General features: G+C 41.3%; 1 protein-coding gene across 1 annotated transcript; it reads left to right on the top strand.

Moving 5' to 3' along the window:
• The first annotated feature begins 355 nt into the window (after window positions 1–355).
• Window positions 356–13,753, top strand: gabra2a (gamma-aminobutyric acid type A receptor subunit alpha2a). Its single transcript, XM_027023598.2, has 10 exons — window positions 356–587; window positions 979–1,062; window positions 1,640–1,761; window positions 7,730–7,797; window positions 9,733–9,953; window positions 10,081–10,163; window positions 10,390–10,533; window positions 10,737–10,889; window positions 12,385–12,587; window positions 12,835–13,753. Exons 2-10 carry the CDS (start codon window positions 992–994, stop codon window positions 13,129–13,131), a joined length of 1,362 nt encoding a protein of 453 aa, XP_026879399.2. The 5' UTR covers window positions 356–587; window positions 979–991; the 3' UTR covers window positions 13,132–13,753.
• The last annotated feature ends 1,786 nt before the right edge of the window (window positions 13,754–15,539 follow it).

Below are 15,539 nucleotides of genomic sequence, written 5' to 3'. Positions count from 1 at the left end.
AGAGAGAGAGAGAGAGAGCGAGAGAGAGAGAGACCTTCCTTCTTGCGTAGTTTGGTATGTTTGATCGCTAATGTGACAGTGTGACACTTATCACTGCTGTCTCGAGGGCTGCTATGAGTATGAGTCATACCTATACCTTGTCATGATGTGATAAAAACTATCGGTTGGTGCTGTAACCTTGAAAAACACCATTTCATGAAATATTTTAAAAAAACAAAAGTGCATAATTTGAACTTTGATATCTGAAAACCAAGCCCTATCAGAAAGTCTGAGCGATTCTCGCTCTAGGACCCGGTGCCCCCCGCCTTGACCACATAGCCTACTTGACGTTTCCTTTGGCTTTCACTGTTCTCATGCCAGCTGTGTTTACAGGTGGGCTGTGTGGGGGGAAAAAACGAAACGTTTCAGTGGCTAATTGCACTGACCAGAGGAATTTATTTTTTCGTCGTGTCATTCGAACTGTACTTGGTGCGTACACTGGGTGTTTCCACGGACTCGCCGGATGTGATCTGGTTGTGTCCGTGCTTTAAGGACACAACTTTCTTTTTAATCTCCTTCAGCGGAGCCGCGCCAATATAGATACTCAGGTACAACTAGGTTAGCTCTGTTGTTGTATAGAGAGAATCTGTTGCGCTTACGCTACGAATCTAGTCAAGGTTCCCAACCCTAAATTGGGGCTGTGACTTGGTTTATGGAGCAAACGTCGAAACTAATTGGTATTGCTCGTATTTAATCGCAGGTCATCGTGATTTTGAATGTGTTTCAGTGCGCGTGAAGCCGTGAATTACATTCAACCCTATAACTCTTAACGAACCTAAATCCAATTGGTAATCCCTGAATGTTTCAGTTAGAATTGGAGTTAGAAAATTGGAGTTTATTTGGCTTCATATTAAAGTATTTTTTCTTAACCGAGTTATATAGCCATTCCTACTCCCAGTAATACAATCTTAAAATTAGTCTGCTCTTTCACAATTTCAGGGGTCGTTCAGAAATGAATGGCCAGTGGGGTCGCTCCTATGGATTCCTGTTCTACCTTACTTTCTGCGTAGTCTGTCAGACGCGGTGAGTGCATTTTTGTTTCTTAAATAATAGTGGAACCCATCTTAAATTGCCGCAATTTAAGGGGTCAGCAGTGCAAGGAACAATTATAGTCTATCCGAAAAGCATAACAATAAAATTTTTAACTGCACAATAGAATATTTAGTTCCCCATGTTTCACATAATATTTAAGAGTGTAAAATCATTAAATACTGTATGTATTGATATAAGATATATATATATATATATATATATAATATATTATATATATAATATATATATATATATATATATATATATATAAACGAAACCCCTTCCTTTGCATCAGAAGAGACAAGCGTTAAATGACCAGCACTGGTTCTGTGACCATCTGTCAAAATCAGTTATTTCTGACACATAATTCATTGGCATATGTTTTAGCAGGCATCTCTTGTGTATTGAAGGAGCTAAACAGAAACTGACCATCTTAATGTTATTGCCATATTATTAGCTTTTAACTACTAACGGACAAGAAGAGGCTGTAGTGTTAGGTGAAGGAGACACGGTAATGACGGCTGTGCTATTGACTAATGCTGTGTGTTTATCATGGCAATACATGAAGGACGAAGGCAGACGTTTCTGGGTCAGACCCATTCCAGAACAATAACAATATCACACTTTTCACTCGGATTCTGGATCGACTGTTGGATGGCTATGACAACAGGCTGAGACCAGGTCTTGGAGGTGAGTGGCAGTGAGGACTCGCGTCTCGGCTGGACAGAAGTGATTATGTCTGGTTTATAGCCTAAGCTCCAGTATACAATTTAAGCATACAAGACATTTTATGAAACATGGGGTACATATTCTTTTAGTTCATTTTGGTGATTGCTCTTACTTTATCCCCTGTAGCATGTTATCCTGACGGTCACACAACCCAACTTGTATGAAAAGGTCTGAAGGGTTAAAATGAAACTTTATGAAAATTATGCAGCTTTTTGTTTTCGTAACAACATACAATGGCACCGCTGGTCAAAGTTTCTGTAACTGCGAATCGTTAAGTGAGTAGACGATGACCTAATGCCCAGAATGCATAATGTCAAATATGAAACATTCTTTTCAACATTTTAAGCATGAATAATTAGTGTATTTTTTTTGTTCTATACAATTCTAGAATGAAAAAAAGTAAAAGGTTTTGGCAACCCAGCACATTTCAGCTCTCCGGTACATTTACCAAGGTCTCAGACCTTAATTAGCTTGTTAGGGCTATGGCTTGTTCGCAATCAGTTAGGAAAGGTCAGATGATGCAAATGTCAAAGCTTTATAAATATTCTCAAACCTTGTCTCAACAATAAGCAGCTATGCACTCCTCTACACAGCTGCCTAGTATGCTCAAAAAATGAAAATAATTGATGCCCACAAAGCAGGAGAAGGCTATAAAAGATAGCAAAGCATTTTCAGGTGTCCATGTCCTCTGTTTGAAATATAATTAAGAAATGGCAGTTAACAGGAATGGTGGAGCTCAAGGTGATATCTGGAAGATAAAAGATTTCTCATTGGACTGCTAGAAAGGCAAATCAAGCCTATGTTTTACTACAAAAGACCTTCAGGATGTTTAGCAGACTCTGGACTGATGGTGTACTGTTCTGCTGTGCAATGACACCTCCACAAATATGACCTTCATGGAAGAGTCCTCATCGAAGAGCAGAAAAGAAAACCGTTCCTGCAAGCTTCTAACAAAATTCAGCATCAGAAGTTTACAAAGGGACATCTAAACAAGGATGATGTATTTTGGAAACAACTCCTCCAGACTGATGAGATTAAAATGAAACTTTTTGGCCACAATGAGCAAAGGTATGTTTGGAGAAAAAAAAGGGTGCAGAATTTCTCTCCAACTGTTAAGTACAGGAGTGGATCGATGATGCTTTGGGCTTGTGTTGCAGCCAGAGGCACAGGGAACACTTCACTGGTAGAGGGGAGAATGGATCCAGTTAATACCAGAAAATTCTGGGAGCAAACATGACATCATCTGTAAAAAAGTAGGGCTCCACCTGACTTGGAATTTCGAATCAGATTTGGTTGTTCAATTTGGATATTTGACTATTGGTTCCTTTTTTCATTCATCTAGCAATAAAAAAATCCATTGCCATGAGTTTCGGTGATGACTGTATTAACTGTATTAGTCCAATGCAACAGAGTCATGGGAACATAATTTTGAGTATTTAAAAAGCAAAATAGCCAGATATCATGCAAGATTTGAAATGCAGCCTATATGAATTGCCGACATAAAATGTGAAGCTGCCAGATGTATATCACTATATCAATTTACCAAGCACTCCATGTCCCTCAAAGTCCCCTGGTCTAAAAATCAATGAACATTTGTGGAAAGACCTCAAAAGAGCAATGCAAGCAAGATGGCCCAAGAATATCATAGCACTAGAAGCATTTTGCAAATATTAGCATGACAGTGGGAGCTCAGTGGTTCAGGTACTTGACTAGTAATCAGAAGAGTGCCAGTTCAAGCCCCACCACTACCAACTTGCCACTGTTGAGCCCCTGAGCAAGGACCTTAACTCTCAAGTTGTACTCACTCATAATTGTAAGCCACTTTGGATGAAAGTGTCAGGTAAATGGGTGTGTGAAAAATTCCCAAGCAAGAATGGGGACTCTGAGCTCATATCTGCCCTTTTCATTTTGTTATTTTGAAAGTGTAAAGATGGAAATAATAAGTAATCTTGCTTAAAATATTCAAGATGTGTCATCTTTAACTTTATGGCTTTTGGAAATCAGTCATCTTACTCAGCTATGAGCAGTAACACATTTTGTCCAGGGTGTCCAACAGGTTTGTATATTATTGTAAAAGTGCTCTATGATTATAACAAAATAAACTGATACAAGCCAATGCACTTTGGCATTTTTTGTCAGAATCCCCCCTCTGACCATGCCTAACTGTTATGGATGTCAAGTATCCAAAATGCAGAGCAAATATACCAATTTAAGACTGCCCACATAGGCTCTGTCTGCTTGCAGTGTAGCCTACACACTGGTATAATTTATAATTCACTAGTTACACTTCTAATTACCGGCCATAACACATAACTAGTCCTAACCAATAAATACATCTTACTTACAGTCCTAATTCATCTTTGGTGCAGGGCATCCCCCTTTGCCAGTATGATATGTTCAGATTAGAAGAAAAATAAGGCAGAATGAGCAAGAAATTATCTACTGGACTTCTTCATTAAGTTTATGGATTCTACAAATGTAGCTGCTTTTTGAAAAATAAATCTTCTGCTGTGTTTAAAGGGTAGATTTCACTGACCTTTATGAGTGATAGTTTTGTGGGGATTAAAGTTGAGTTGGAACCCCTTTTGAATGATTTTGTCTCTATGTACACATAGACATGACAGGTGCCTCTTCTGTCCTGTTTGTCCTGTTTCCCTGAAAACATTGTGTACTTGTCACGGAACGCTCACCTCCCGCGAGGCATGTGGTTTGGCCTGCCACGTGACTTGGGAGGATATGTTTGTGGCCACGCCTGCACACACCTGCACCTTGTCTTGTCTGTGTATTTAAACCCGTGTCAAGGTGTGTGGTGTGTTGGTCATTGCTATTGGACCGCGATTGCTATCCGTGTCTTCTCTGGAGACGGAGGGGAACACCCCTAGGAATTTCTTGGGGGGGAGGCCTGAGGCTGTTGAGCCTGGGCCGAGGAGGACCGAGGGGCACCACGACGACCAGAAAGAAGGCGGTCGGGTGGAGCTAGCAGGATCTCCTAAGTCCCTTCCCCTCAGCGGACTCGCTAGCGAGGCTGGAAGGGTCTGCCCAAAGCCTCGGAGGCAAACCACCTCTGGGATGCTCTTAGAGCGGCGGGAGAGAGGAGGACCGTTAGGGGAGGTAGCACGTCTGGAACCGGGGCGGACGTGCACCCCCGCGTGTCCGTTGAGCCCACGGACACGTTGAGGCACCTGCAGGGATGGCGGGTGCCACATCACAGCGCGTTGTATTTGTGTGAGGGTGCTATTGTGCGTTTGTGTTTGCGCCTATACTTTGTGCAGGCGCAACGTCTTGTGGAGTGTACCGGACCGCCCTGAGAGAGGCAGGGAAGCTGCCTTTCTCCCTCTCGTCGTGAGGTCTCCTTTGCTGGCGGCACCTGGCCTGCCTGGTACTGGGTGGGCGCCGGGCACTGCCGTGCTGTGTGTTTATGTTTACGTGTACACGCGCCCTGAGGTTCGTGTTCATTGGACGGATGCGTCGGGAGCCGTGCCCCTTGGGAGGGGGTTCTGTCACAGAACGCTCGCCTCCCGCGAGGCACGTGATTTGTCCCGCCACGAGACTTGGGAGGATATGTTTGTGGCCACGCCTGCACAAACCTGCACCTTGTCTTGTCTGTGTATTTAAACCCGTGTCAAGGTGTGCGGTGCGTTGGTCATTGTTATTGTAGCGTGTTTGTAACTATACGTATCGAGTCTTGACTTTGTTTAAATATCATGTTAAATGTTAAAAGTCGTTAGTGCTCATGTTCATTGTTTGTTTGTGTTTTCATGTGAGGGCCACATTTGTCCTTTATGTTGTATTCGAATAAATGTTCATCCATGTCGAGGAAGTCTGTGCGTCCTGCTCCATGCCCTGCGGCACTCGGGTCGCCACACGTTACAGTACTAAACTGCAGTTTTTACTATGTTTATAGCTATACTATAATACATTAGTTACTACCTGAAATCTTCTTATATACATAAACGCACAGGCTACTTTATTAGGTACATCTAATAAAGGGTCCTAAAGGGTTGGACCCCCCCTTTTGCCTTAATTGTTTGTGACATATATTCCTCAAGGTGCTGGAAACACTCCTCAGAGATTTAGGCCCAAATTGACATGATAGCATCACGCAGTTGTTGTAGATTTGTCTGCTGCACATCCATGACATGAATCTCCTGTTCCACCATAACCCACAGATGCTCTATTAGATTGAGATTTTGTGAGTGTGGAGGCCATTTGAGTTCAGTGATCTCATCGTCATGTTCAAGAAACCAGTTTGAGATGATCTGAGCATGGTGACATGGTGCCTTTTCCTGCTGGAAGTAGCCATCAGAAGATGGGTACACTGTGGTCATAAAGGGATGGACATGGTCAGCAAAAATATTTAGGTGGGTTGTGGTGTTTAAACGATGCTCAATTGGTATTGAGGGGCCCAAAGTGTGCTAAGAAAATACCTACCATTACACCACCTCCACTAACCTGATACAAGACAAGATGGATCCATGCTTTCATTTTGTTTACGCCAAATTCTGATCCTACCATCTGAATGTTGCAGAAGAAATCGAGACTCATCATACCAGGCAACATTTTTCCAGTCTTGTGTTGTCCAATTTTGGTGAGCGCGTGTGAACTGTAGCCTCAGTTGCCTGTTCTTAGCTGACAGGAATGGCACCCAGCGTGGTATTCTGCTGTAGTCCATCTGCTTCAAGGTTCGAGATGTTGTGCATTCAGAGATGTGGTTCTGCATTCCTCAGATGTAACAAGTGCTTATTTGAGTTATTGTTGCCATTCTGTCATCTTAAACCAATCTGGTCATTCTCATCTGACCTCTGCAATCAACAAGCCATTTTTGTTCAAAAAAATGCTACTCACATGATCTTTTCTCTTTTTTGGTTCTGTAAACCCTAGAGATGCTTGTGCATGAAAATTCCAGTAGATCAGAAGCCATGCCATGTTCAAAGTGACTTAATTCTCCTTTCTTCCCCATTCTGATGCTCGGTTTGAACTTCAGCAGGTCGTATTGACCATGTGTACATGCCTAAATGCATTGAGCTGCTGCCATGTGATAGGATGATTAGATATTTGCATTAGCTAGCACTTGAACAGGTGTACCTAATTAAGTGAGAATTGAGTGTATATATGTGTATATATGTGTGTCTGTATTTGTCATATGAAATTCAAAAATTCTAAATCCTGCATAACTTTTGTGCTGCATACTTAAATTATGGTGTTCATAATTTAAGACAGCATATAGTGCTTATTGGAGAACTGTATGTATGTGGGGGGGGGGGGGAGCTGTATCTGTCTGTGTGTGTGTGTTTTCATTTTTATCTAATTTTTAACACTGTAATGTGCAGTGAACAGTCAAAGAATTTTATAGCAGTAAAAGATTAACTGAATAAAATCATAACACAAATAACAAGATTCCTAAACCTCGCTTGGTAGATTGTTAATCTATGTGTTTACATACACTCAGGGCTTTGGGGCATGTAGCAATTGCATAGTTTTAGATAAAGTAGTGAAAACCATTTTCAAATGCAGTTGTGGTTTTGATATCGGCAGTTAATTAGTTACGAAAGGCATTTCCATGGCATGTGACTGCATATGTACTTATCAGTGGTGATTGCAGTTGAATCAAGTGAAAATAGTTTCTGTGAATAATTTGAGTAATTTTTTTTCATTAATACACTAATACATGATCACACACATATAAACACACACATGTGCATACCCCCCCCCCCCCCCCCCCCCACTCTCACAAACAAACACAGTTTCTTCCAATCAGTGCAGCAGCAGATGGATGAATGGATTAAATCATAGATGAATCATTGCTGTGTGGATGTGTGGTCCAAGTTCCTCATGACACGGCATGGCTCCGTGCCTTAACAGCTTCCTGCTGTTACTGGTGATACAGTCACAGCAACCCACTGCATTCATTACTGCTTTTGTTTTTTAGATCGAGTGACAGAGGTAAAGACTGATATCTACGTGACCAGTTTTGGGCCAGTGTCAGATGCAGACATGGTAAAGTTTTCTACTTCTTTTGCAAAAATACGGATATCTTTTGGTTTCAGTAATCACATGTTTTGTGACCATGCCATTCTCTCTTATTCACTTATTCTGTCACTCTCTCTTTCTTTGTGTTGTCCGTTCATAGCACTGAACTTGCATGTCATATAAAGCTTTTCTCAGCAACCTCTTCTACTCCGCTTCGCACTTGCTCTGCTTTTATATGTACAATAAAGCAAAGGAGATCTTACAGGGAAAATGTTGGCCCTGTGTATTATTAATTTGCCCTCGTTTTCCTCTCTGCTGGTGACCCCTATCATGCAATCTCACGGAATGGAAAGTGGGATTGGTTCTGAACTCCAAGACATCCATTATCCCTGTTCCCAGTGTGCCGTAGTGTGCGTCAGCTGTAGAGCTTTCCGCATGTGTGTTTGAGTCTCTGAATTGAGTAGAATTGCTGAGTAGTACTGAATATCAGTGAGTCCCTGAGGTTGTAGTGTACTGAACTGCAGTAGTGTGGGAATCAGGTCAGGGGTACAGAGTCAAGTGACCTCCTAAAGGTGCATCAGGTAAAAGTATTGCTTAGCAGTGCATCCTGAGGTTGGAATTAAGGTTCCTCTGAAAGCTCCACAGCATGCAGTTAGCCATGTTCTTACTAGGAATGGTAAGGTGACTCTCTCCTGTCACACTGTCAGTTGTCAGCGAGTTAGGGCACATAGAGTGAAAAGATGTGATGACAGGCTTCATTCACACTATTCACCTTCCAGACTGGTTGTGCTATTGTGTGATAGGAGAGAAACCTACTAGCACAAAATAACCTGATTGAATTGGGAGAATCAAATGGATCAAACTGGAATAAGAAAATGTTCAGAAATATAAATTAGTAAGTGAGGTTCCTGTTGTTGAATAAATGCATGGATTTTGTTTTATCCTCCTAAAGGTTTCTTGTCCTCTTGTACTCCAAAGCTAGCTGTGGCTTTTAATGAGATGTCAGTGGCTCATTAGTCCTGAGCTGTCTCGGGAGATCTAACAAAGATCCTCAGAGTGTGTTACGATGTGTTCATGCTTGAGAATTGACAAAGTTATTCTTTCTGAATGCCTCTTATTGTGTGTGCTCTCTCACTGTTGCTATGGTAACATTATGCTACTCCTCTTACCCATGGGCTGATACCAGGCAACCTGCTGGCTTAAGGGTTTGAGGGATAGTTGAGGATGAGGATGGTTTCTGACACTCTAGCCTTTTGGAGAGGAGTGTCAGCACACTCATATCAAACATCACCAGAACGGGCATAGACATGAACTACAAGTTTATAGAAGCGTAGGAGCCTTGGGTTATGGATTCAACCATTTAAACGTGTCATAACCCTTTTTCACCCTTGCTGTGTCATAGGGTTTTTAGTCCGAAGAACAATACAGACAAAACAATGATGACATTAAGACTGAAAACGTTCTCAGAGCTACACTGTGGTAGTGGGTTCTTCACACTAACAAGAAAGTTGCAGATTCAAATATTTTAAAGCAAAGACAAAAAGACAACAAAACTGATTACATGCTGTAGACATTCAAGTTCTAACATATTTTACCTTGCTGCTGTACTTTGTCTTCACTCATGTCCCCAAATGAGTAATGGAAAGTAAAGACTCGAGGAAAGCTCTTACATGTGCGTAAAGGTTTAGAGAGCTCTGTAATGTCTGGTAAAAGCCTTCCTTAATAGTTTTTTGCTGACCTTTCTTTGAAAGACTTCTTCCAGATGTCTGACAGGATTCCCCAAGGGATGAATTGACACTGGGGAAAATGGTACTGCTTGAAGATTTTTTCACCGCTGAACAAAATCAGTTGAGCTGTGTAAAAGAAGCACAAATACATTCAGTCTTCAAGCAGGTCTGAGGTATCTTCTTTTAACTGCTGTCAGGACCTGTTCTCAGGTCTGGTTGTGTTTGTTGCTCTCAGGAATACACAGTGGACGTGTTCTTCCGTCAACGCTGGACAGACGAGCGCTTGAAGTTCAATGGCCCAATGAACATCCTTCGGCTCAATAACCTGATGGCCAGTAAGATCTGGACTCCTGACACTTTCTTCCACAATGGCAAGAAGTCTGTGGCCCACAACATGACTATGCCTAACAAACTGCTGCGAATCATGGAGAATGGAACACTCTTGTACACCATGAGGTATATCACATACATTTTTCACGTTTGCCACTGTTTTGGACTCTGGACATGTTAAGCGTTTCATATAAGGGTGGGCACCTGTTGGTGTGTGTGTGTGTGTGTGTGTGTGTGTGTGTGTGAGATACAGGTTAACGGTGCAGGCAGAATGTCCAATGCATCTGGAGGACTTCCCCATGGACTCTCACTCATGTCCACTGAAATTTGGCAGCTGTGAGCTCAGTTCTGTTTGTTGTAAATACCTATCCATCAAACAGTGAAGGACACACAGTGGCATAATCTGTTACGTCATTCCCACTACCCGCTTGCTGTTTTATATCTTAATATGTGTGAGATCATAATATCTCCTGCCTGGCTGGTTTCTTGATCTAGACAACACCTCAAATTCTTGCTACAATTGCTGCGGTGTATTTGCCTTGCCTGCTGCTTCTATGTGTAGACGCATACACTCTGACAGAGGTGACCTACGTTTGGACGAGAAACGCCACTTTCTCGGTAGAAGTGGCTCCAGATGGATCGAGGCTGAACCAGTATGACTTGAGGGGGCAAACAGTTGGCAAGGAAACCATCAAATCTAGCACTGGTGAGTTAACAAGAGCAACTTGAGTTATAGCACATCGTTGACTCCTCGGACAGCTTGTATATTCCATGAGTCCATTAACCTTCATGCATTTTGGTTCAGCATTTTGGTTAATTGCCTTCTTCTCAATTCATGTTCATGCAGGGTACATGTACGTATGATACTGTGATGTTTTCAGACCTCTCTGTTTGTCCCACTCTCTCTAGGTGAATATACAGTGATGACAGTTCATTTCCACCTGAAGAGGAAGATTGGGTATTTTGTGATTCAGACGTACTTGCCCTGCATCATGACTGTCATTCTGTCCCAGGTGTCTTTTTGGCTCAACCGTGAGTCTGTACCTGCTCGAACAGTTTTCGGTAGGTGATCTTATGCACATTTATTGTAATGTGTGTTTGTAGGTACATTTTTTGGGTGTACCTGCAGTGTTTGTGATGATGTGGAATTTATCATACTGATTTTTATGAGGGAAGCTTGGTGCAGATGTTGATTGTTATTTTCTCACCCTGACTTTCAATTTTCTTTAATGAACTAAAGTGCTGAAAATACACTCTATGCACAAAAGAATACATTTGTGTTTATTTATGTCTTGATCCACTGTTTAGACTTTATGCCTTCCCTACACAGCAGGACATGAATGCATACGCATTGCCGCAGGATATGTTCACATTTGGATTCCTCACCTGTTTCTTCCCACTGTTTTCTGCATGCAAAAGAATGAAAACATTTAAATTTGCATTTCAAAAGTCAAACAAACAAACAAACAAACAAACAATTGAATTATAAGCCATCAATAACCACTGTATTACGTGGGTTGGTAAAATTGTGCTTTAGGACATTATGGCCATTAGTGTTCATGGTCTGCTTTTTACATATTTCTTTAAGTAGTCATCTGGCTGTAAGTGCAGTTTTTTAAAATCAGACCACAGGAAGAACAATTTTCTTATACTGAGAAATAAATTACATTAATCAAAGACAGACATTTAAGCGGACCAAAAATCATAGAGGATCCCAAAGACGTGTCTTTTAGTGATGTCCTCCAAATCCAAAAGACCAGTTTCTGTTAGAGATGTCCTCCAAACTCAAAAGACCAATGTCTGTTAGAGACGTCCTCCAAATCCAAAAGACCAATGTCTGTTAGTGATGGCCTCCAAATGCAAATCATTAAACTCAGACCAACAGGTTTTTTCTGCTTAATGCTTTTAAGGTTTAAGGAAAATGGTCAGACAAAACTGACAACATAAATATTTGTCTGACATATGAAAAATTTAGAATGTGGTCTCCACTGAGGATGATTGTTTAAAAACTTTTTTTCATTGAATTGACAACAGACATTTGCAATAAAGGTTTTGCTAGTGCTTCAGTCTGAATGTTTGAGGTAAACAAAGCCCTACATGTATTTGCAAAACATGCTATTGGAACAAGTTTTTATAATAAAACATTTAGCTAAGCATATTTGTTTAGAAATATACTTTCACAAACACTATCACACGATCTACTATCATATTATTATATGATAGACTATATTATTATTAAAAGTTAAAAAGGGAACTAGTCCCTCCATCATAGATAACATAAGGACCTTGCTAGTTGTGCAGCAGCATTGTCAAGTAAAGACACCTAAAGCTATCATATCAGCAAAGTAATACTAGCTAGTGGTAGGTAGTAAAACAGGCAGTTACCTAGTAACTGTTCCATACTTATTCATTAACCAGTGAAGAGCTGAAATAAAATAAAATAAATACCGAGTAACATGCTCAGTTTTACCAACGAATTTTACCAATTTATCAAGTAGTTAAAAGTGTTTTTTAGGTCTGTTATAAATAGTGAAGGTGTGCACAACCTTCTGTCCAGGTGTGACCACAGTGCTCACCATGACAACGCTGAGCATCAGCGCCCGGAACTCCCTGCCCAAGGTAGCCTACGCCACAGCCATGGACTGGTTCATCGCTGTGTGCTACGCGTTCGTCTTCTCCGCCCTCATCGAGTTCGCCACCGTCAACTACTTCACCAAGCGTGGCTGGGCCTGGGATGGCAAGAGCATCGTCAATGACAAGGTAACCATGACTACACACACAGACACATCTGGTAGCTGTGATTCTGAATGCTGGGAAGGGATGTTTAATTTTGTATGAGTGCACTCACATCCGGGTACTCACATCAGGCAAATAGGCTTTGTAGTGTGTGCAAAATTAAATTAACTGTAGTATACCCCTTACCACTGATCCTTCTGATTCATTTTATAACCTCTAATAAGCCGTTTGAAATGTAATGATTTGTAATAATTGATCAACACCTCACTAGAAAAAGGAGGGCTCCGTTATGAAGAAGAACAACGCTTATGCGGTTGCCGTGGCGAACTACGCCCCACACATTGCTAAGGAGTCAGCCCTGCCCACTGTCTCCAAGAGCGCTCCAGCAGAGCCAAGCAAGGCTCAGCCGGCGGCTAAGGAGGTGAAGAAGACGTTCAACAGCGTGAGCAAGATCGACCGTATGTCTCGCATCATCTTCCCCTTGCTCTTCGGGGGCTTTAACCTGGTCTACTGGGCCACGTATCTGAACAGAGAGCCCGTCATTAAGAACATGGTGCCCTCTCCTTGAACGAACTGTTGACCACCCAGTACTTAATGAATACACACTGTTGAATACATACATACAAACATACATACACAAACACACCTATATATAGAACAACACCAAGCTTTTTTGTACGTGTATACTGTGTTTGCATTCTGTCATACTGTTGAACCATATCCTTCGTCATTAAAAAGAGTTTCACTGCCAAGCAAGTGCACAGAAAAAATAACATACCTATTTGTTAGGTAAAAAGTGTGGATAAAACATTATATTTATCCTTCTCATTAAGTTTAATAACTTTATTTGATTTTTGGAATTGAACCTGCTTTCTCCCAATTTAGATGTAACCAATACTTTAGAGTAGAAGAGATATTCCCTGTTGCACAGTTTGGAAAAGAAAACACAATGTCTGATGTAAATGAAGCCTGCTGCAGCATTTTCTCATGCTTCCAATGTCATGCGCCTCAGATGTCTGTTATGCACTACAGACCCATGCACCTCAGATCCATGTGATGCGCCTCAGACCCATGACACGTGCCTCAGACCCATGACACGTTTCTCAGACCCATGACACGTGCCTCAGACCCATGTCACGTTTCTCAGACCCATGACACGTTTCTCAGACCCATGACACGTGCCTCAGACCCATGTCACGTTACTCAGACCCATGACACGAGACTAAGACCCATGACACGTTTCTCAGACCCATGACACGTGCTTCAGACCCATGACACGTTTCTCAGACCCATGTCACGTTTCTCAGACCCATGACACGTGCCTCAGACCCATGTCACGTTTCTCAGACCCATGACACGTTTCTCAGACCCATGACACGTTTCTCAGACCCATGACACGTGCTTCAGACCCATGACACGTTTCTCAGACCCATGTCACGTTTCTCAGACCCATGACACGTGCCTCAGACCCATGTCATGCACCTGAGACCCATGTCACGTGCCTTAGTCCCATGTCACGTGACTCAGACCCATGTCACACCTCTTAGTCCCATACCACGAGCCTTAGACCCATGTTATGCGCCTTAGTCCCATGTCACATAACTTAGACACATGTCACGCGCCATAGTCCCATGTCATGCACCTCAGATCCCTGTCATGCACCTCAGTGTGCTTTGAGAAGCATAATAAGTACTCAGCTTAGTTCATTAGCTAACAATAAGACCCTGTTGGGGGTGGGGTGGTGCTATAGTCCTCTTCCCAATAAGAACATAACTATTTACATCCTCACGCACGATGGATGATGAATGGCACAGTTTGGACCAAAAACTGAATCCCTCATATAGGGTATATTCCTGCATTGCTGAGTAAACCTTGTAGTGGGTGCATCATTGAGGATGAAATGTAATTATTTATTTTGTATTGTTTTTAGTATGTAGCATCATTTACAATTTCTGCAGTTGCCATTCTTAGATCTTTACTTTTTTTAATGCAGTGTTAAAATTGTGAAGAAAAGATTCCACACTCTATCCACCCCAGTGCCGCCACGCAATTTTTTTGTTGTGGAAGCTATGTGTTTCAGAGGTTCTTTATGTGAATTTGTACAAATGTGTATTTGTTAATCATCCATTGGGCATTCAGGAATTATTATCTCACACACTAATTGTTTGTAGTGACATATTAAGAGTTACGCTCACACATATAATACACCAGGTGTCTGTGTCTTCGTATAAAGTTAAGATTGAAACAAAAAAGCTTTATGTCAGACAGAACTTGCTAATTGTTTTAACTGCACTATTGTATGCGCACACGGACTAGCAATTCTGCATCCATATGTAGCATTTTGAAGTGAATTTAATCTGGCACTTTATTTATTTGATTTTTAAATCAATTCCTGACACTTTAAATCACTGCTGATTTTCTGTCAGATTTCTTTTGCATAGTACAAAGGTTTTGACTTGATCCCTACCTGTCTGCTGCTGCCTGCTCCTGGTACAGGGTTCCGATACTGCATCAGATGCTCTACTCTCATGTATTTTATTATTATTAAGGGTTATTGCAACTATAGTATATAGGGAAATATTTTATATGTACATTTGGACTGTTACACAAATTAAGACAGTCCAAATTATAGTCATTGTACTTTTAAAAACTTCAGTAAAACATTTGGTGATTTGATTTCTAACCTTTTAAATCACCAGCATTTCCCAGAATCAAATTAGATGTATGTTAATAGCAAATATTCACTGTGAATTTAGTGGAAAGGATAAATGAGCACTTTTGTAGCCACTTGAAGTGTGTGCACACAGTGAACACAGATGTTTCAGACTAAAGGAGTGCTTGAGTTGTTCAGTTAAAGTTAAATATGAAGCATTATTTTTTCAATTTAGCCTGATAGATTTGAAGGTAGCTGGATGTTGTATAGGCAGCCATATAGAACTGGTCATGTTCTACTGTCTGCCTGCAGAAGAAGATTTC

This window comes from Electrophorus electricus, chromosome 11, assembly GCF_013358815.1.
Source record: "Electrophorus electricus isolate fEleEle1 chromosome 11, fEleEle1.pri, whole genome shotgun sequence".
Lineage (NCBI taxonomy): Eukaryota > Metazoa > Chordata > Actinopteri > Gymnotiformes > Gymnotidae > Electrophorus > Electrophorus electricus.
This window is presented reverse-complemented; position numbering and strand designations above follow the sequence as displayed.

Excerpts from the sequence above, each read along its gene's own strand:
- gabra2a (XM_027023598.2), top strand. The coding sequence starts at position 992 with ATGAATGGCCAGTGGGGTCGCTCCTATGGATTCCTGTTCTACCTTACT. Across the intron at positions 1,762-7,729 it reads GCTGAGACCAGGTCTTGGAG|ATCGAGTGACAGAGGTAAAG; the intron begins GTGAGTGGCAGT and ends TTTGTTTTTTAG. Across the intron at positions 12,588-12,834 it reads AGAGCATCGTCAATGACAAG|AAAAAGGAGGGCTCCGTTAT; the intron begins GTAACCATGACT and ends ACACCTCACTAG.